Below are 22930 nucleotides of genomic sequence, written 5' to 3' on the forward strand. Positions count from 1 at the left end.
AACTCCCTAAATGATTGAGAGATATGAAAGGTGACTCCCTCCGTTGTCCTGTCCGTCCATGATGACTTACGATTTATACAATTTGTGTATTTTCTTCTTTACGCATCAGTCAGTGCGTTTACATGCAGAGCTTAATCAAGCTATGCTCAAAATTCAACTTTCTCACTACAGTCCTTGTCCCAGTTTACATGCAGCGCAAGAAAATCGAGTAACTGTTCTCCTCCTCCACACTAGGTGGCGATACGTGTCTTTTCAGGGGGTTAATACCACGTTAATACGGCCTGATTTCCGGGTTGACCTATTACGTGATACAATAAACAAGAGTTGTTCATGCACGGACCGGCATTTCAAACAACAACCAGACGGATAATAGTATTTTTTTTAATCTTATACGTAATGTTCGCGCTACTTCTGATGCAGTTAAGATCCGCGCTATCCCTCAGACGGCTCCGTTTCTCTTCTTCTTCTACTACGATCGGCTTTCTTGGACGTTTTGTTCCGGGGTCACACGCCAGCGCAGTGGTTGTGGCGCATGTGCACACGCATTATCTGATTGAAAACTCAGATTCAATCGCATTATCTGGGTGTCTCAACCGATAATGAGAAGAAACATGTTTACATGCACTTAAGTTCTCCTGTTATAGTCCGATTAAGGCAATAATTTAAATTTTTTTAGTCACACCAGCTTAGCCTGGGATTGCATCGTGCATCGGTTGCCGAACAGCTTTAGCACACCAGGACTGAAAATGTTTCTACAACCACAGATTGGATCGACATAAAATTTGTTTTTGATGATCCTACTTCATTCAGAAATCCCCTAATTTCCTTCTTGTGTCACAGGAATGGCTGCGGTCTATCAAAATTTCATGATGAATTAGTGCAAATTTGTGAATTTGCATATGATAAAACTGCACAGGCCAAAATTGTCCAGCATTGTCCAAATAAGATGATATTACTTAACTTAATATTGTTTAATGCCAAAACAATATCCACTCAACACACACACAGTGGAAACTTGTGAAGCAGGTTTTTTTTCTTTGTGTTGTGACATTCTTCAAACAGCTAGCCGGCTTCACGGCTGCTCTCACTCGACCTAGAACGTAAATATATGATGAGCAGCATTGAAACATACATGAGAACAGACAGGGAGAGTCGCGTAGAGAGAGAGAGTGAGGAGGGAGAAGGAACTGACAAGGAAGGACGCTTGTTTGTCTTTCTTCTTCTTTCTATTTCAACTCCACTTGTTTTTCGTGGATTCTCCGCCCACAGCAGAGATGGAGAACAAACAGAGAGAATCGCGAGGAAGTCGTGTCTGCCTGGCTTTATCTGTCTAATTTCTCTCAAGTCTCCCTTGTTTTCTTTGAAAACACTTCTCCCATACTGCGTTTCATTTTCTGCGTCTTTGTCTCCAGCATTAATCTCTCCATCTGTAATGTCCCGGCTGACTGAGCCGTCCTTCATCCTCGCATTCATTTGCCTTTTCGATATGTATTTCCATAGTCTTTGTTTCAGTTTCCCTTTTGTGCATTCCCTCAAAAATCCCTCCCTTTTCTCCTCCATCCATCCATCCATCCATCCATCCATCCATGTCTTCACTCAAAAACTGATGCTGATGTATAATTGAAAGCTGCCAAACGGGTTCCTTGCATGGAGCGAGTGCAGGAACTGTCAGCCACAAGCGTTTTAAACGTTTTCTGAAAACGCAACAACGCGTCATGTTGGTTACATCTACTGCATCTTGGTCATCGCCATGGCAACTCCTTAATAACAACTTGAAGCTGCATCACTGTCGAGCTGAAAGGGCTCAATTAAATGTTGTGTAACGTAGGCGGTTGTGCACAGATTCCGCTGTTACGGGGCCAGAAATCGATTTTATTGTCACACGCGTGTTTTTCTCAATGAACTTAATTTCAACTACGACTGCAAAACCGGTTAAACACTTGTTCACTTGTCGTTGTGGAGATGGTTCATATTTAAATGAACAAATGCAGAGGCCGTCGAATAAGTAACAGCTCGTTTCTATACACTTATTTTTTCCGCTTTAAATATTAATGCCTCTCCTCTCCTTCGGCTTAACTTTTCTTCTGCTCCCTCTTGAAAACCATTAAGTGCAGCCTCGTCCTCGTGAGACCATCTTCACGTTCCACATCGCACGCAAACGAGGTGGAAGAAGATGTGGAGGGATGCTAGATTCTCAATTAGGACACGTCGCCGCAGACGGCAGCAGCAGCAGCAGCAGCTCTGCTGGGGTGGTGTCTTGTAGGCGACTTCGACAGGAGCCCAGGACTCTATTCTTTTTTTTTGTAATGAAATGTACAAATTTGTGTCAGGAGGTGCACGTTGACTGAGTGGGTTCCTAATTGTAATAATATGACGTTTCAAATGTTTGCTTCCAATTTGCTTTCATGAATCCGGCTACTAACGTGACTGACTGCAGCCATACACCGTGCGCTCATACTCATTTTTGTCTACTTTTAGATCATGATAAAACCCTTTGGCCTGAGGCGGGAATACACTGTCCACTACACCTCTGCATTTATAAAACCGTAGCCATGAAAACCTTCCTTGGTTTTCCCTTTCCTCCTGCATAAATCACTGCCTTCTAAGGTAATGCACATTTTTCTGATAAGGTGGCGGTTGCTGCACAGGTGAAGCTCTGTTTCGTAGCATACACTTTTCCCAGGACAGGATCCAAAAGTGGCTGATGACACAAGCTGTTGCATAACGTATTACGTAAAGTCTAAGGGTCCGGTCAAACCTCTGATTCATGCTCTCTAATGAGGTTGGGTGACTCTATTTGGAGGCAAACCGTGTGTCATGATTCCTTTGTACCCAAAAAACCCTTTTGAGCTGCGATCCTGCCGCATTCTCTCCTCTCACAATGAGGGCAAACAGATATGTTATAAAAAGAGTCAAGTGTCTGAGTGTGTGGCTGTCCGCAGTGATATGAAATAACCAGGCTCAGCTACAGCGAGCCCTCGATCCCAGCTCCAGGTGTTAATGAACAGCTCATGGTTTTAAATATATATACATATATATGTAGTAGATTCACACTCACCCAGAAATACAGAGGCAGCTGCATAAACACCCATTCACTTAATTCATTTATATTTTAATGTTTATTTCCTCTCCTCTGCTTTCACAGCTCCCCCTCGAAATCTGTTAAGTGCAGTCTTGTTCTCGTGAGACCACCGTCATGTTCCACATCGTGCACAACTGAGGAAGAGGGAGATGCAAAAGGGGGGGTGGGGGGTGCAAGATCCTCAATTAGGACACATATCTGTAGACAGGAGAGGTGTTTTCCCCTTTCTTTTTTGTTGTTTCTTTAGCTCTCCTGCTTTAGGTATGAGCATGTGGGACATCTGCAGATATTTACATCCCCAGTGGCAATGCAGAGGACAGTCCCCATGTCATGTGTCTAACTCCCCGGTGCCCATTCATGCAAATGAAGCAGATTGAATCTGACTTTTTGAGGAGGGGGGAGCTGGTGAGTGAGTGCGTGCAGAGCGCCGCCACCGCTGCCACTTTTCTGCTGCAGATTTCATGGTGGGAAACATCTCAGATCTGATTCTAGATCTCTGCTCCATCCCCTCGTTTTCCTCTCCACACTTCTCCCATCCTTCCTCCGTAATTTGATCCATCTTGTTCTTCTCCTCTTGGTAGCCTTCTCCTTCATGCTGTCTTCCTTATTATATGCTTAGCTCCTCATTATTCTCTTCCTTCCTCTTCCTTCATCCGTTGTCTCCATTCCCTCTGGAGTAGGAGAGAAAAGTCCTCCTTTGGATGATAAAGGACATCATGCAGAGATTTACGGTATATGCATGCGTGTTTGCATAATGTAATTTGTGATCTAGCTTAATCCTACACTACATGCAGATGCGGGTGCATTAGCATACGCACGCGGCACAGCGTGTGCTTCCCAAGACTTGAAGATTGACTCGATCATGTACAGTATAGTGTCTTATGTTTATAGGAGACTATGATGCTCATGATGTATAGAAATATATATATATACACATATGAGAACTTGTGGGGGGGGGTGATACTTCATGTCTTTATGGTTTCCATGTCAACCATATATGTGCCATACCGCCCGTAAGGGTTTCAAATTCCAGCACACTTCCTCCCTTACATCCTCTTTCATCTCTTTCATCCCTCCTCCTCTTGAGGATGCGGTTCAGGCAGTAAACACCAAGACCTGCCTGTAAAAAAAAAAAAAAAAAACGGAGGCTCGCTGAATTCTCAGTCAGATCCATCAAAATGGAGAAAAGTAGATGTTGAAAGCGGCAGAAGTAGATGGAGCTGGTCTCCAAGACAAGACGAACGACAAGCGTTAAGCTCATCTGCTTTGAACCTCAGATGTCATCGTTTGAAACTTTTGAGACGGACATAATAGCTTAAGAGACAGCTTTTGCTCCCTCGTTGTTGTTTCTCAATGAAACGCTGTTAGATTGTTTCACTAAAGGAAAGAAGGAGACTCGTCCTAACACACTATAAAGCCGTGGTTAACATTTTGGATTATAGTTCAGTGTAGGGTTTCGCACATTAATCATGGATGGATATGTCATACATTACCGTGCAACACAATTTGCATACATATTCAGCATGAGGGCGGGTGGGTGGGTGTTGCGCATCTGAATGCGGTTCTTAAAAAGCAATTACAGAGAACCCTAATGTTCTCGGGTAGGGATCTGAGCGAGAAACTAAATTTAGATTTTAGATGTCTAACAAGCTACCATATCACTTTTTTTTTTTTTTGCAATTATTCGCAACAAATAAACATGTAAGAACGTAATTAATTCAAAATTTTCACAGGAAACACCTAATTCCTTATAACGTCTTGTCATGTTAACTTTTTAATGATACCTTTTGCTCCTCTGTATCCTTCTTTTTTGAGCAAAGTGTCATCTGTAGCAGCTGCTCCGTGTAAACACCAGCTGTGCCTACGCTGCGTGTTGAACACATTTCATTTGATTATGGCGGCATCTTAGCAGATAAGATACTCAAGAAAGAAAAAGAAACCCCTCTTAATACGATAATCATGTGGTGGAGAAGATGGAGATAGTTTTTCAACTGTTAGACGGTCACTCATTCCCAGATTATATTAAATTTGCTGCGTGAGAAGCAGAGGGAGTCGTTTTTCATTTCAATTGCTGTTTTCCCTCAATTACATTATTTTCCTCTCGATTCATACCCAGGTCTCAGCCCCGTCTTCATCTTCATATTTTCCTTTTTCTAATCCTCATGTGTCCATATCTTTCTCCTTCAAATCATCTCCCGCAAATCATCTCCCGCACCCATCCATCTCTGTCTTCCCACGCACATCAGAGATGCAACGTTATTACTCAATGTAGCTGGAGACCACTTAGCGTGAGTGTCTGTGTGTGTACGTGGGTGACACAGTGTGTATGTGTGTGTGTGTGTGTGTGTGTGCGGTTTCTCATTATGCGTTCCATGATATCATTAAGAGAGGTAATATCGCTCCCCTTAAGAGCTTTTCATCTCTCTCGCTCTCCCTCGACTGGCCCGGCTTTAAAATTGGTTTGTCTGCGTTGCCTCCGCTCTGATGAGGAGAGAAGGATTTCTTTCGACCTACCTGCTGTTGTGGAAACGAGTGTGGGTGTGCGTGGCAGAGAAATTCAGACCAACCTTCGTATCATTTGATTGCACGTAGCTCTGGAGTTTTGCTTTTCTGCACCTTTTGCGATCTCTAAAAACTGAAGAGTCACTGCTGACCAGAAATCCACGGACTCCAGTGCTGGAAGTTTTTGGGGTCTGATTTATATTTCAAGCCCCCAAAACTAAACTAATAAACTTTAGGCCAGGGGTGTTCAACTTTTTTTTTTACGCCAAGGACCCCCAAGCTGAGAGATTAAGTAGGGACCCCCTACTTACTTTATGTGCTCTATATTAAACTATTTTTAAATATACATTCTTATTTTTGCATTCAATATCGAGCTTTCCCTTATCAATTAACTAGAATATGTTGGATTCATGTTAATGCGTATTTAAAGAAATTCATATTTGTTGGGGGAAATTAAAAAAAAAATGTATAAAAACGTCTAATCAACCAAAGATTTTGCAACCCCTCTGCAGTACCTCAGCGGAGCCCTAGGGGTCGCACACCCCCTGTTGAAGACCCATACTTTAGGCTTTAATTAATTTTAGTAGAAAGTCACCTTAGCTCATAGATTAAACCATTGCAATCAACCAGTTAATTTGAGTTATATGGTGCATGAATTCATGCATTGTTCACTATTTAGAGCCAAGAAACACAGTATTTATTGCACACATTCATTCATTATTGCACAGGTTAAGATGTTACAAGATCCAAGGCAAAACACATTTAGAAGCCCAGTCTAAATGTGGCTAGCAACCAACAAGAAGACACCAGCTAACTAGCCTAGCCAACAGCAGTCGGCAGTATGCGGCACATCATTGGGGTTTTCAAGTGGGCACCTCCCTTCATCGATATTTCGCTACCTCAAAAGATTTAACAGTGAGTTCCTGGCCTCCATGCTGCCACCACACAACTGTGTGACTTTCAACCCCGAGAGATTAGCTGAGTTGTCTCTCTCCCCGGAAGGGAAGGGGTGATTCACTATAACTCAACTAAATCTAAAGCTTGTCAGGATACGTCAGCGTTCATCATCAACATCAACTGTCCCATCTCAGCCGCTACCAGCCATGTTTGGCTTCAACTGGTCTGACTGAAAAGTGTACAGTGGACACGGTGCAATTAGGGATCAGTAAACAAAGAAATGGATTTAAAGGAGCACTCAGTTTAGTTCAGCTAACTGGAGGCGTCTGAGGCTAGTTTGTGTGTGGTTGTAAGAGTCCTGGCTCTGTATCTATTTCTAGTTCTCATTTTGAAGGAAATGTGCAAACTGCTACCACCTGCTGGTATGAAGAATTATTTTTGTCAGACTCAGAACTCACTCACAAGTTGGTCATTATCTGTAGCCTTTGTCATGTGTTCAAGTGCAACCTTTTTGGCCCGGACACAGGTGTTGTGTGAGACCGGCGATTGCACCGAAAATAACCGAGCTACAGTCCATCGTTACTGCAGGGATATGAACTGGTCATGTGCTTATTAAGATCAGTGAGAAGTTACTAACTATAAATTAGGGGCCTTCAATGTTTTAAAGGCCAAGGACCCCAAACTGATGGAGAGATTGAGTAGGGACCCCCTACCTATCTACTAAATGTGTTCTATATCAAACTCGGCCCAGTGCTATTTATAAATATACATTATTATCATCATTTTGCATTCAGTATCACACAGGATAAGATGTTACAATCCCTTGTGCCAGGATCACAGGCAAAACACATTTAGAAGCCCAGTCCAACTGAAAAACCGACCAGCAGGCTAACAGTTAGCTACCAGTTAGCAACCAACAATCAGACACCAGCTAACTAGCCTAGCCAACAGCAGTAATATTAAGTTTATTAAGCTATTCAGATAATACACAGGTTTAAGTATTCATTATTTTTTATTTTTTTATTTCACCCTAACACGTGCATAGGGTGGCCGTGCAGTAAACATACCTGACATAAATATACCTATATATATACATATATATATATATAGATATATAGATATATACCATACACTGTTAGCTCCTCTTCTGCTAATATTGCAGAGTGCTTCTGGATTTCACCCGGGGACTGAATAGGCTCAATGGGTCAATTATGGGGAACCTGACAGAGTCAGCGTGTAATATGCAGCCTCGTGATTGGCTCAGCAGCGATAGGGGCGGGGCCTACTGTGTACAGAAGGCTTTGATTGACAGGTCTTGGCTAGGATGGCGCTCTGTGAGAAACAGTGCGCTGCTGAGACATTTATCTCTTTACTAAACTATATGTTGGTTTTATGTTAATGTGTGTAAGAAATTTAAATTTGTGGGGAGAAATTAAAAAATATATATATGAAAAATGACTCATCAACCAAAGATTTTGCTACTACTTTGCTAATTTCACCAACAGATGTGATGCAAACGAGAATAGATTCAGTGTAACTTCATTTATCTCCAGACAGAATCAGCCATTTCCTCAGAATGCTTCCTACTGCAGTTACACCTTCATTTGCCTTCACACTCGTCCCCAGCGTAGTTAAACAACTGGGTGTCGGGCTTTGTCATCATATGCCTCTTGGATACGTTTTGCACTTAGGCTTTTATTCAGATTGGATAGCTGTCCAACCTGCGCACAAATAAATGACTAATAGGATTTTGGCTACTTCTCTCATTAGAGCGTAAACGCGCTGTGTGAATAGAGCGATGGACTTTAGACTTTTAAACTTGGTAAACTCCCAACTTCTGTAGCCGGCTGCTGTTCTCCCTTTTGGATGGTAATCAGATTTTTGTAATCTTATTACTTGTTGCTGCTGTCTCTTACAATCCTATCGTCCAGCTAAAGGTCTGTTCAAGGTAGTGCGTCCTTCTTCTCTCCTCTTTATTTCTCTTACTTTGTTTTAAAGGGTCAAGCAGTTTGACTTATGGCCTGTATTGTTTTTTGAAGTTTTAATCTTTTTTATTACATTTTTATTTGTTTTCTTTGTTTGTGTGTGTGTGTGTGTTTGTGGGGGGGGAAGATTTAGAGGCTCCACCAACATAAAGAACGGTAAAACTGTGAGTGAGTGTATAAATCAGCTTCACTCAAGAAAATGAGTTGTTAGCTGCTGCAGCTCCATACGACGCAATCCTTCAAAAAATATGGTGGCTGGACACGCACACACACACACACACGCACTGGTTGCAAATCAAAAGTAGAACTGGAGCCAAAAGAAAATGGAAAGAGATGGAGACAAAGATATAAAGAGAGGTTTTGTCCATTAAGTAATGCAATGAGGTCTCAGCTAATCAAATCAAACTGTCAATCAACCCCTCACTTCTGGAGCAACTTTAGATCCGCATGAAAACCCACACACACACACACACACACACACCCAACACACTGCAACGGTATGAAACTTATCCATTAAGCTGATTTACGGCAAAATAGATTCTACATCTATATGGAGCTTTTCAAACTACAATTCCTTTCGTTGACCTTTTCACTCTGCAGCTCTTGTTTTTTTTTATCCCTCTGTCTTTCTCCGTCTCTATTTCTGGCAGCACGAGTTTTGTGTTCAGTGAACCTGGTAGGAGCCGGTGCGTTGTGTCAAATCCGTTGACAGACGATGCGTTGAGGCTACTGTATGACACGGGGGGAACTTTCTGGGGAGCAGGTGTCAAAAAGTAACAAGGTGGGAATACAGAGAGATGGAGAGAGAAAGATGCATCATGGGTAAAGATTGGATATAAAAGATCATGAAGTATCATAATCATGAATGCAGGTCATTCCAAACTTGTTTCTTTTGGTATAATTGGTTTTTGGAACTTGCCAAAGTGAATTTGCAGGAGAAAATATGAACTTCAGATCTGGTAATTTACTGTAGATCTGTGTCAGGGTTTGTGGGTGATGTAGGACGGCGGCATGTGAGGCAGGAGTTCAGACAAAAAAAAAGTGTTTAATGATGAAGAGAAAAACAGAAAGAGCTAGTAACAGAAAACAAAGGCACTCACTTGACACTTTATTAGGTACACCTGTTCAATTCCTTGTTAAGACAAATAGCTAATCAACCAATCACATGGCTGCAGTTCAGTGCATTCAGGCATGTAGAGGAGATCAAGACAATTTGCTGGTCTAGTCCTTTAAAAGTTCTTACTTTTGCACATTTAAAACATTTAAACTGCATGTTTGTTTGTGGCTCTTGTGAGGATAAATGTTCCCCATCTTAAATTACAGTGAAGTACGGCTGAGACTCATACGTTTTGTGGGTATTTGGTCAAAAAACACACAAACATTTGATCTGAAAGATGCTGCAAGGAAGGTTAAGGTGCCGGCATCCAACACCAATCACCAATCGAGACAATGCGTTCGATATCTGATGAGACATCGCACAGAATAAATAAATAAAAACTTGACTTAATGGGCAAATCATGCACAAAAAAGCAGAAAAAATCTAGATCCAGACACTCGAGTGGGGTTGAAAAAGTAAAAGGCCTTTAATCTAACGTAAAAGGAAGCACCTACGCATTTCAGCTTCTTCTTCTTCAAGGTAATTGTGAGTAATCACGTTCAATTAAACAAACCCACTTGAGTGACTGGACTTGGATTTTTTTTCTGCATATATCCACATCAGGTATTGTATTGAGTAGTATTATTTTTTTTCTTTTATCGGCTGTATACACATGTATAATTTATGACCGGTGCACGGATGCAGTCTATTCTCCTGTGATCCTACTCGGAGCCGTTTGTATAATTAATGGCCGGGTGATTATCTGACAACACAAAAGAAAGAAGAAGAAAAAAAAAACAAAACAAAAGAGGCCGAGGACGTGAGCAGAGGTCTTGATGGAGGATGGAGATGGAGAGAGGAGGGCACCGATGGGAATGCCGCTACGACTGTGAATAATGAAGACGCTGCAGTTTGTGTCTGCACACACTGTGTAAATCAGCTCCATTAATGCACACTTTGTGTCCCCCAGGTGTTTCAGCGGAACACGTTTTCATGCGTGTCCTGCTTGTGTACACTGAGCGGAGTTGATTGTGTGGTTGTGTTTGTGTGTGTGATTCTGCATCAGTAGTGAAGCATGAACCCATGCAGGGGTGGAAGCCTGTCTCATCATACAAAGCACAATCTGTGTAATGCCTGTGATGTAAAACATGGGGAAAATGTGTGTGTGTGTATGTGTGTTAGTGTGCGTGCATGCTACATGCTGCTGCTTTGTGTGATTTGATTATGTTTGGTTGTGCGAGGTAAGTTCTAATCTGTCAGAGTGTGTGTGTGCGCCTGCTTTTTATGAAGTTGTGAGGGCCGAGGTTCCACGGTGCACAGGGGTTGTGAGAACCTTTCATTTTGTCTATGGGGAGGGCGGCATTTTTTTTAATTTTTTTAAGTTGCACAATTTTTTGAGCATTAGCACTTGTGAGAACTTGGTGTTTGCAGGTCATGGTTAGGGTTAGGGTGTGGGGCTACGGCTACGTGTATTACGTCCTTTCAAAGATAGGAAGACGAGTCTGCATGTGTGCGTTCGTGCCATGTCCCTCTGAGTAAACTCAGCGTGTGTCGAGCCGTAACATCTCAGTGGACTCCGATGCATTACTCACACTCCTCTTTCAGCCCTTTTCTCTCTGCCACTTCTTTTCTCCTCACTCCTTCCTTCCTGCTTTACATTTTCCCAAACCTGTTTCACTTTTCCTCCCTCCTCCCCCTCTCTTTATCTCCTCCTGCCTCCCTCGCTTATTGTAGCTACACTTATTATTGGTGGCAGATTTATAACTCAGATTCTAAGTAATATTCGGTACAATTGACCCTTGATTTCTACTATAAAAAAAAGAAGTAACTACCCCGATCAGGCATAACATTATGACCACCTTCCTAATATTTTTTTTGACTTTAGTCTGGTCTACGTAGGTGGTACATGTCTAAGTAACATCCACATGAATGAATGCCAGGTGTGACGAGTCCATGAAAGGATCCATCCTGCCTTGTATCAATGGTTCAGGCTGGTGGTGGTGGTGTAATGGTGTGGGGGATATTTTCTTGGCACACTTTGGGGCCTTAGTACAAACTGAGCATGGTTTAAATTCCACAGTCTACCTGAGTATTGTTGCCGACCATGTCCATCCCTTTATGACCACAGTGTAACCATCTTCTGACGGCTACTTCCAGCAGGATAATGCTCCATGTCACAAAGCTCATATCATCTCAAACTGGTTCCTGGAACATGGCAATGAGTTCACTGTATGAACAATGGCCTCCACAGTCACCAGATCTCAGTCCAGTAGACCATCACCTTTGGGAAGTGGTGGAACAGGAGATTCTCATCATAGATGTTCAGCCGACAAATCTGCAGCAACTTTGTGATGCTGTCATGTCAATATGGACCAAAACCTCTGAGTGTATGGCCAATTAATATATAACGTAATATTGAGAAAATTATTAAAACATCTGTAAATGTAAAATATAAGAGCTCTAGTTTCTCTCCTCCGTCTTCCTATGAATTCATTAGTCACTGCGGTTGTTATTTTTGTCTTTTTTTTGTTTCACGTCGGACAAAACCGTTCTTTCATTTTAATTTCCACCGTTGCTGAGAGTCGGCCACTCACGCTGACGCGGTGCTTGAAATAGTGAAACCAGCCAGTTTTAGCTACTGTTGCCGTGACAGCTCACCAATAAAAACCAAGTGCGTCGCTCTCTCTCCGTCCTCCATCCAGGTATGCCCCCCCCCACTCCTCCATCCCTCCCCTCTCAGGCTCCTCCTCCGCTGAACTGAAGCTTATTTGCAGCATCAGAGGCAACGTGGCCGACGGTGAAGCGTATCATGAACCCCCCTCTCCTCCCCCCGCTGCCTGTCAGATACAGACGGACTGTTGAGGTGAAGATTACATAGTCTGAGAGAAAGAGGCCAGAAAGAGCCTGATGACATGTCCCTGCTTCTTTTCCCGCTCCCCTGAAAATTGCTACACGCCTCACTCAGGTTTTTATGTTTTCGGTAGAGATTTTCTCATCTCCACGTTCGTCTCACTCATGTTGCAGATGAACAGACAGCAACAACACAACTATCACATAACACTGAAACAAAACTGTACAAGTATTTCTTCAGTATTTTTAACTGACTAAAGCTTCCAAACAGGTTTTTTGCCCTATATATATATTATATTATGTATCTATTATTGGCATTTCTTGGTTTTAATAGCAACAATGAACTAACAGTCATGACATACTTAATCCTCTTAATGCTGATTAGCCTCCACACATCCTTCCTTTTTACAGCTTTTATTAGTATTATAACGTCCTAAAAGGATTGGTCCTCTCTAAACCCATCATGTGTTTGCTTGTCTGCATCATCTGCTTATGCTGGGTTTATGGTAAAGAGAGATTTTCCGCGGGACGACTCGTGTCTGAAATGTTTATTTGCATCGAGCAGCAGAACATTTTGCAGAGTTTGTTGTTGACTCTGACCTAATCACTCCCCGCGGAATACATTTGCGCAGCGTCGCCGCGCTGGTTGAGTCACGAGTAAATATCATCCCTCCGGTCTAGACGGAGCCTGCAGGTGGATGTCGGGGCGGAGGCAGCGACCATAGAGATGCAGAACAGATGGAGGAGTAGGATATTTGCATCTCAGATGAGGAGGCCTCTGGTTGGAAGGATGGGGATGAGGCGTGTTGTTGTATTTATGTATTGAGAAGTTCATTATCTGAACTAGTTGCAGCCTTTAGCTTCACGGTAAAGTAAAGCAACAAGAACCATGGGTCAGTGTTTTTGAACTGATTCTTTTGTTTGTTTACTTGCACAAAAGCAACTGTGCACACACAAAATGTTTCCTGTCATACGTTTCGTTCTTTAATTATCTGCAACTGGAGAAAGTAACATATCGTGCAAAGGCAGTGATGGCGGTAAGGTAGCACATACGAACGTATGCACTGTGTGATTTAATATATGTAGAACAACAACTGTGTGGACATTTTATGCAGACATGATGTGTAAAAAGGTCTGCGACAGGAGGTAAAACCAGGCCTGTTAAATATCTACCCAGTCCAGATCACCTCTACATGCTTAAATGCACCGAATCGTCTGATTAGCTATTTGTGCTAACAAGCGTTCGAACAGGTGTACCTAATAAAGTGGCCGCTGCGTGTATGTTTGTTTTATTATGATTTTTGTCAATGAAAACAGTAGTTTCTGACTGAATGCCATTCCGTCTCTCACATGAAGAAATATCAGCAAATCGTCTTCTACAGCGACCGAGACGCCGCCGCCTTTGCGCGCGCTATTTTTAAACGTCCCCACGCATTGTCTTTTTCAATTTACCGTTTTAGATTGCACACATTCCCTCAAAACTCGCTGCACTGCATTTCGGGGCTCTCCCCGGGGGTGGCTCGTAATTGAAAATATCTCAGCAGTGCCTGTGCTGAGCACTGCATCGCTGTCATCTGAAGATTTTTTTTATATATATATATATAAATATCAGGGCCTGGGGCAAAGTTAACAGCCACATATAACGTCCTGCTGAGTAATGTGACCCTGGACTTCAAGTCTTCATTTTTTACACACAATACACATTCTTTGTAAAGTTAGCAGCGAATTTATGAATTTTCATTTAAATTCTGAGATGTGTCGTTGCTGTTTTTTGAGGTTTTAGGAGTAATGAGGATCGTGCTCTTTGTTCTGTGGCGCTGTGTTTTGTGGAGCAGGAGAAGTCTGATCGCAGAGTTTTAATAGACTTCAATGGCCAAACCCTTTACGATGAGTGAGAACATAAAACTGAAAGGGTAATTATGTGGAATACACTCACCGTGTCTCATCCTTCTTCTATTCTCTTTTTTTTTTCTTTTACAGGAAGATCATCGAGGTGAAAATTATCGACGACGAGGAGTACGAGAAGAACAAGTCCTTCACCATCGAGCTGGGAGAGCCCATCCTGCTGGAGATAGGACAGAAACACGGTGGGCCCTGTCTGCCTGTTGACTTTGTGTGTTTCTGTGTGACTGCGAAACAGACAGAATGAAGTCTTTATTTAACCCTGACTGGAGTCTGGAGGCCTCCTTCCCGACTACTGTCGCCTAGAAACAGGGTGAGACTTGCATTGATTGCCTGAAGCCTCCGGTCTAAACTCAGATAAACTGGGGAAACATTTCACTTTGAACCACTGAAGATGTGGCTTGGAAACGAATTGAAAAAAAAAAAAAAAAAGGGAACCGGCCGTGAGCTGTGAGGTGTTTTTGAAGTGATGGCGACCTCGCCGCAGGCAACGCAAGAATAATGACTTAGCCTAATCAGTGTTTGCTTAATTTCATTAATATTAATACGTTTAATGAATGTAAATAACCAGGGAGCTTCCGTGTTTTCTATTAGCAGCCTCTTTTCTCTGACCTGACATTTCTGTCCAAAAATCAGTTGGAAATTGAGAAAGAAAAATGAGAAAGAATATAAAAAGCACTTTTTTTAAGAACTGAAGGGGTTTAGCTGAAAATCTAAAAGGCTCATTAGATGGCTAATCACTAGCAGGTGATCCTGAGAGTCAATAAGTAATTTCTGCAGCGTGGCTTGGGTCTGCTCTCCTGCTGCTGTTAGAATAAATTCCACTCCTTTGTTTCTTTCTTCCTTTCTCTTTACTCTTGACGACAACACCTCTTTAGTTCCATTTCCTGTTATTAACAGAGAGACACACGTCTGACCTTTAGAAAGCACTAAAGATTCCTGTGAAATTTGCTTTTGGCCGTCCAATCAGTCAAATGATTTGGCGCAATACGGATCCATGCCGCCTTCCTAATGGCACCGCTCTGGGGATGGAAATGTCAATTGTTCAGTCTATCGCTTCGATCGCCGCGAAGTTTGATACAGATACGCCGGTGCAACGTCTCACGTCCGTCCAGCACGACCTCATCTATACTTTGTGTTTTAAGTGACATCATGATTTTAAATTTGTAGTTTAGATCTGGAGTCTTCAATGTTCTTCAGGCCAAGGACTTCAAACTGATTAAGTAGGGACCCCCTACCTACTATATGTGTTATAAATTAAACTCAGCCTAGTGCTATTTATAAATATACATTTTTATTATCATGTTGCATTCAGCATTAAGCTATTCAAATAATACACAGGTTTAAATATTCATTTTTATATTTGAAATACATCTAACAGTGGGGTGGCAGTAAACATACCAGACATCATCATACCCACCTGGTGTATGTATAAATAATTGACAGATTCAGGGTTTAACTTTAAACATAGTTAAATGCAGTAGGGACAGTGAATCAATGAGTTATTTTGGCCTCAGTAGTTGGCTGATCGGAGCTAGCTGCACCGTTAGCTTCTCATCTGCTAATATCGCAGCATGCGTCTGTAGCAGGGAACCTGAACAGAGTCAGTGTGTAATGTGCAGCCTCGTGATTGGCTCAGCAGCGATAGGGGCGGGGCCTACTGTGTACAGGAAGCTTTGATTGACAGCTCTGTGTAAAACTCCTGTATCACTGAATGAGTGAAGTCCTGACTGAAAGACAACGTCTTCTGCCTCCATTTATCCCTTTACTGAAATATGTGGGATTCATGTTAATGTGATTTTAAAGAAATTAAGGAGGAGCCACTTCTATCAAACTGTCAGCAAAGAGGCTCACAGGTGTCCAAACAACCAGTAGGACTCGTCCCCAGCAAGGACGCCATCCCTCATCAGGCCGTAGTACGGTCCGTGTCACGTGGGGCCAAATTAGACACACCACAGTCAGTGTCTTTTATCTCCTAACATGCAGATAGACTCGCCTAGTGGAATACAGGTCCACAGTCTGAGTGTCAAACACGAAGAGCCAACAGCCTGGGGCATGTTTCATTACAGGGAAATATAATTGGTTTCATAACGCTGTCACGGAGCACGTAGACTGACATTTACCCACACTCCACCACGCACAGTACTGTATCGCAAACTGTACACGGCTTTTCAATTACAGCCGGTCGACACCGATAACGGCGGCTGTCGCAGCATGTGAGGAGGCATTGAGGAGACACATGGGTGAAAACAGGGGGAGTGGATGATGCAGCATATGGTAATGGGAAGCTAGAAAGGTGGGAGAAAATATAAATTCCTATTATTTGTTAATTCCATCCAAAGCTTGACAGCTTGGATTCCCATGTGTCACGTCAGCGTTTGAACATTAGCATTTACATTATGTTGGTTCACAGCTGACTGCGCGCGTTGAAACGAGATCGCCGTGGCTAAATTGAGAACAAAAACTTGAATGATTCGACTTGAGATAGTTGTGTAGAAGCAGCCGCACTAAACAGATTATCTGAAAACTGACTATATGGAGACACCTACGGGCACAGTCGGACAATTAAATGCCACTCAATAGTAACTCACAGCACAGTCTGCTGGAGATTGGTTTCTTGTGAGCAGTTTTGAAAGATTTATAGGCCCAAGTAAAAGAAAAGGATTGAAAGTATTGATGAAAGTAATCTTTTGGATTGTTGAAATGTTAAAGGGTATACGAAATATTAGCAACTTTCTTATATAAATAAATTAAAAAACAGCACTTCACCAAATAATCTTGAATAACTTTATGAATGAATGAAATAAAATTGTAAAGACTTTAATAACAAAGTAAGATTTTCTCAAATTTCTTCAAATGAGGCAAACACAGGCATTTGTCGTTTGTAATTCAAAGGTTATTCACCACAATCTATTGCATTAGACAAGGCAGTAATGATTTTTTATTTTTTTTTAATACAGTAGGACACAGCTTCTGATTGTGGACCGTTTCTCAGTTCAGCTGTAGCCAGAATTAAACCTACTGTGACCGTGAAGCTCATGTGTCATTTTTAGTTAAAGGGATTTCATCTTGCTTCTTTTCTCTGTCTGCGTTTAAAAAAAAAGCAAAGCAAATTTCCAAATAAAAGCACATATAGTCCCCAAAACACTGTGTAAAAGGAGCCTAGCACTGCTCATGTTTACCTTGGTGAACATAAGAATATCTGAATTCCTACCACTGGGTTCTTTGACGTATTTTATAACATCTGCTAAACTAACTTGTTCCTCCCTGTGGTCGTTCAGGTGACTCCAACGAGAACAAGCCAGTGGTGGGAGCAGAGGAGGAAGAGGTGGCCAAGATGGGCTGTCCCAGTCTGGGCGAACACACTCAAGTAGAAGTGGTCATAGAAGAGTCCTACGAGTTCAAGGTAAGTGTGCATGCAGATGCTGCATTAATAATGCATTTTATTTATTGGTGTCTTCCAAGACACTCAATGACTCCTCACAAGCACAATAAAAACTAATCAGGTAACAAAGACATAAAATGAACATCAATACAAACTTAATTTGAGTGGAGCCTAACAGGTCGCTGCCATATAAAGTAAAGGAGTTTAAAAAGTTTGGGATTTAGGTTTGATTTGAAAGTTGGGAAAGAGTTAGAAATACCCTGTGGCAGAAAGTTACAGTGGCAAGGGGCAGACAGGAGGTGTAGTGAGGAAAATGGAAGAGAAGTGAGTGAACAGTGTTGGAGGAAAAACCCTGACCGAGTAATTTTATTGATGTGTGCTTCACAGGATAAAATGTCAAGGATGACATCTAGGCTCTTAACCTAAGGACAAGCTGTGGAGTTGTCAGTGTTCAGAAATAAATGGTCGACCTGTATGGAAGACACACTCTGCCATAATTAAAAAATAAATAAATGAATTAATTAATAAATAAAATACCTACAGATATATGTCATAAATTAATAAATTAACCACTTAATACCTAAATATATATGCCATAAATAATTAAATGAAATAAATACCTAAATATGTGCCGTAAGTGCTATTTATTTATTGATGCGTGCTATGAAATGTAGGGCGCTGACCACATTGGCTGAATTTTTCGCCAATGAAAAGTTCAGGCGAGTGCTCGGATCGACTGCACATGCCTTGCTTTTTACAGTCATCCAGGTAACGCAGGCGACCAAGCAACTTCACACCAGGAGACTGCTGCAGAGCTGAGGCACGTAGCTGATGTGGCAGAAAGTAACACTGTCAGTCGGAACTTTTTACTTTTTGCAGTAGAAAACCTGATTGATAGACTGTTGAATTTGGTGTAGTTCACCGACACAACCGTATTTAGGTATTTATTTATTTAATTCATTAATTATGGCATATATATTTAGGTATTAAGTGATTTATTTATTTATTTATGCCATATATCTGTAGTTATCACTTTCATGTATTCATTTATTTTTAATAATGGCGGAGTTGGTCCTCCATAGTCTTGGGCCAGGGTGTATTTAGTACACAGAAGGAGCACGTCAGGTTTCTCACTATTATGTAGCTTATTATATAACTCATCCATCAAGTAGAATTAATGTTAGTAGAGAGGTAGAGCTGGGTGTCGTCTGCGTAGAAACGGATGTGAATACCAAGTTTCCTGAAAATTTGGCCAAGAGGTAGAAAATAAATAATAAAATAAGCAACACTTAAAAAAGCCAAGAAGTTAGTCAACATTCCTCCTTACTTCTATCACTTCTGTTGCGTTGCTACTTTTAATATCCCCTAAAAGATGAACCAACATAAGAAACTGTCAGCTGCCCCAGAACAGAGAATGAATGATTAAGACTTGTAATGGATGTAGACTAACGGATTCTCTGCTAAGAATCTTGTGGACTTAATTTTAATACGGCCTGCAAAAGACCATTAATTAAACTTCTTCAAGATAAGCTGCCATTTCACTTCAGGACACAACTGAAAAAGAAAAAAAAATTCTATTGATAATTCATCCAGTAAATTATATGGCAGGAGTGTGTTTTTATTAGTTTGTAATTTTGCCACGGATCATTACTGTAAACTTCATTCACAAACTAGAGGCGTCTGTCTCAGATTCAGCTTTGATTATTTTGTCTTTCCATTGTGTCGCTTCATTTTATTTCATCTCATGCTGTATGTGTTTTCGTGCTGTTGTTGTTGTTTTAACTAAAACCATTCTTATCATATTCGCCTATTTGTTTACAGATTTATTTTGCTAATTTGTCCATCTGTTTCATTGTGTGTGTGTGTGTGTGTATGTGCAGAGAGCAGTGAATACACTTTTATGGCGGGCTGAACAGGTTATCTATCTTTATCATGCATGCTTGTTCTTAAATCTACTGCTGTAAAATACTCCAAGTTGGTGCATGTGTCCTCCATCACATCACAATTTACAAATTCTTAAGTTCCAGCTCACGTTGGGATTAATTTATGATTTCTCTCACAGACGACTGTTACAGTACAACACTGTTCCCTGTTTCTGTTTCCATTAACTTTCAGATTTTCTCAAAGCTCTGTCAGATGAGTTACAATAATGACTGCCGGTGCGATGCTCTGTAGCTGCTGGGAGCCGTTTTGCATGAACATCTTTTATTATTCCTCTTTCTTTCTGCTTTAAACAGAAAACTCAACCAGTACGCCTGAAGGTGTTTCCTAGATTTCCCAGTGAGCATCAGTAAGATGTGGCATCGCAGTCAGCTTCGCGGCACTGTATTAGTTAGCACAGCCTATAAATCGAAATGTCGGTGTTGTACTTTTTAAATGTATCTCTGGGTTTTAATTGAAAAGCTTGAAATCATCATTTTCCTCTTTCTGTGTAGCCATATGGCGACATAACAAATTAAGTGTTTTGTCTTTCCTGTTCTGTATACTCTTGCATGTTTGCTTTTGGGTGCATGTATTTGTGTGTGTGTGTCTGTGTGTGTGTATGTGTGTAGAGTACAGTAGATAAGTTGATCAAGAAGACAAACCTGGCTTTGGTGGTGGGAAGCAGCAGCTGGAGGGAGCAGTTTGTCAACGCTGTTACCGTTAGCGCAGGTAACACACACACGCTCACACATTCGCACAGGCCTTATGGCGTCATTTTGATTTATGAACGAGGGTTTTCGCTTGACATCTTGACTTCATTTTGAAAAAAGATGATGGATGATGAGAAGTAATATTTGTCAGACGTTTGCCTCAGCATATTTATTTGCAGCTGCGTCATGCATTTATTTAAAGTGACTCATAGTTTTCTTGTTATGAAGGTTTCATCGCTGTCGGGGGGTGAAATATTTCTTAGTTTTGCTTCAAAAGATGAATACATATTAGAGAATAGTGCGAACTGGGTTAGGGTTGGCTATACTTAAATGCAAAATATGAACCAGCAACAACTTAGCATAGCATAATCTCTGGAAACACTGCAACAACTAGCTTCACTCTTGAACTTAAAACTGTCTTATTAATGATTTGTCTTGTCAGTTTATGCAAAGACCCAATGTTAGCCTCTGTTTGCTAGATAATAGCTGCAGGTAACTTTGTGTGTAACAACGTACATGATTTTTTGTTTTTAAGTTGTAGAGTTTAGCAAACTCTGAAAGGCTAGTAGGTAGTTGTTTTTGTTTTTACACCTGTAGACAGACTTTATGCTAAGCTAAGCTAGCCACCAACAAAGCTAGTGCTATACGTAGCAAATTCTTCAATAAGAAGTTCATCTTTCTCACTCCAGTTGTCTCCATTTTTACACTCAACCGCCGTCTTTTAATTGTCCCTCTGCCACTTTTGCTGTTTTCCCCACTTTCAACCTCCCGCTTCACCCAAAGGAGACGACGACGAGGAGGAGAGCGGCGAGGAGCGGCTGCCGTCCTGCTTCGACTACATCATGCACTTCCTCACCGTCTTCTGGAAGGTTCTGTTCGCCTTCGTCCCGCCCACGGAGTACTGGAACGGCTGGGCCTGCTTCATCGTGTCCATATCGCTTATCGGCGTCCTCACGGCGGTCACCGGCGATCTGGCGTCGCACTTCGGCTGCACGATAGGACTGAAGGACTCTGTGACGGCTGTAGTGTTCGTGGCGCTGGGAACGTCGGTGCCAGGTGAGGCAGCACCTGAGTGGTGTGATGTCTTCTCAGTAAATACATTATTTGAACAAACGCTTACTTTGGGTCTTCAACGTTTTTCAGGCCAACTATATGGGTTCTATATTAAACTCGGCCTAGTGCTTTTTATAAATATATATTATTATTTTTGTCATTTTGCATTCAATATTAAGCTGTTCAAATAATACACAGGTTCAAATTTCAAACATGTGCAACAGTAGGGTGGCCGTGCAGGGGGGTAGCAGTGGGGGGGCTGCAGACCTGAGGCAAAAGCAGAAGAAGACAAATTAAAAGTCAAACAACACCACAACCACATGGAACAAAAAGGTAGCTAATCCTGGAAGATACTAAATGTATAAGGCCAGAGGCCATTAATGCCACACATGCTTGAGAAAAAAATGTATGTTTATGTATTTAATTGCAATTTCCTTTTCCAATTATTTGTTTATTATTATGGCAGTTTTGGTCCTCCATATAACACGTCCGTTGCAAGACGTCCGTAAATCTGTTAAGAACGTATGAAGCTTTTAACTTAATTTCTTGGCTCGTCCATTCAAACCTGAACTGCGTGCAGATAAAACCTCAGTGATGTCTGTTTTGTTTAAAGTTTGGAACAACCTGCACTGGGAGATGTTCTGATGATTTATCTTAGGCAACCTTTCAAAACATTTTAACTTGGAAAGTGAAGCAGTCCAGATCTTGTTCTCTAACTCTAAATCCTATTATATGAATAGAGTTGACTCTGTGTAATTATTTTCCTTGTTTGTTATATGTGTCACTATTACCAACCTTCCATCACACAACGCATCTGTTAGACTGGACATGAAATGAGCTGCATATTTCCTCTATAAAGTTCAGATGTGACAGACAATACACAAATAAAAGGATGGCAGCCACTGTCATGCGCGTGCTGGAAATCAAAATTTATTTGAAAAACCTCCACCACAGGCTTCGAAACCGAGCTCGTCCCACGGCTTTAATTCTATTCCCTTCCCCGTTCCTCTCGCCAGCCGGTTTATTGTTGCCCCTCTGTATGATTCATAGAAACAGCTCCTTTGCTGCTCTCTCAGGCGGTAGCTTGCGGCGAGGCCTCCGGAAAAGTGCTGTGTTAATCAATTCCTTCTGCAGCCGTGTTAACGCTGTGTGAAGCTGCAAACACAGTTTTGATATCCGTCGTCGGCGCGTGCCTTCTGTCACAAAACACGTTCTTTTCATTTCTGCTCATGTGAGTCTCTTTTACTTTGTTTTATCTCCTTCTCCATCTATTCTTCCCTCACAACTCTCTTGGTCCACCTCTCTTATCTACTATGCCTGCTCTTCTGCCCCGTCCCGGTCAATTTATTATTCTGACTTGGTGTTACCTTACTCCTCTGTTTTGTTCCCTCTCTTATTGGATGCTGTGTTTTTGTTATTGTATCATCCATCATTCTGACCCGTGTGTGCTCCGGTGCCTAGGTGTGCGTGTCCACGCAGGTGATGCAAGTTAGGGAGCAGCCAGTCCAGCAGGTCATTATAACTTCCACTGGGAGAGTTTACAGA

General features: G+C 41.7%; 1 protein-coding gene across 2 annotated transcripts in view; it reads left to right on the forward strand.

The window, feature by feature from the left end:
* The window catches only part of slc8a4b (solute carrier family 8 member 4b), a 102209-nt gene that overhangs the window by 72102 nt on the left and 7177 nt on the right, over positions 1–22930 (forward strand). The window contains exons 12-16 of one of the 2 annotated variants that reach the window (XM_047611026.1): positions 14393–14499; positions 17596–17720; positions 19580–19615; positions 20252–20351; positions 21116–21388. In XM_047611026.1, the coding sequence (XP_047466982.1) occupies positions 14393–14499; positions 17596–17720; positions 19580–19615; positions 20252–20351; positions 21116–21388 (641 nt within the window). The remainder of the gene's footprint in view (positions 1–14392; positions 14500–17595; positions 17721–19579; positions 19616–20251; positions 20352–21115; positions 21389–22930) is intronic. The other variant, XM_047611035.1, reaches the window with a different exon arrangement.

Source organism: Mugil cephalus, chromosome 1 (assembly GCF_022458985.1).
Source record: "Mugil cephalus isolate CIBA_MC_2020 chromosome 1, CIBA_Mcephalus_1.1, whole genome shotgun sequence".
NCBI lineage: Eukaryota > Metazoa > Chordata > Actinopteri > Mugiliformes > Mugilidae > Mugil > Mugil cephalus.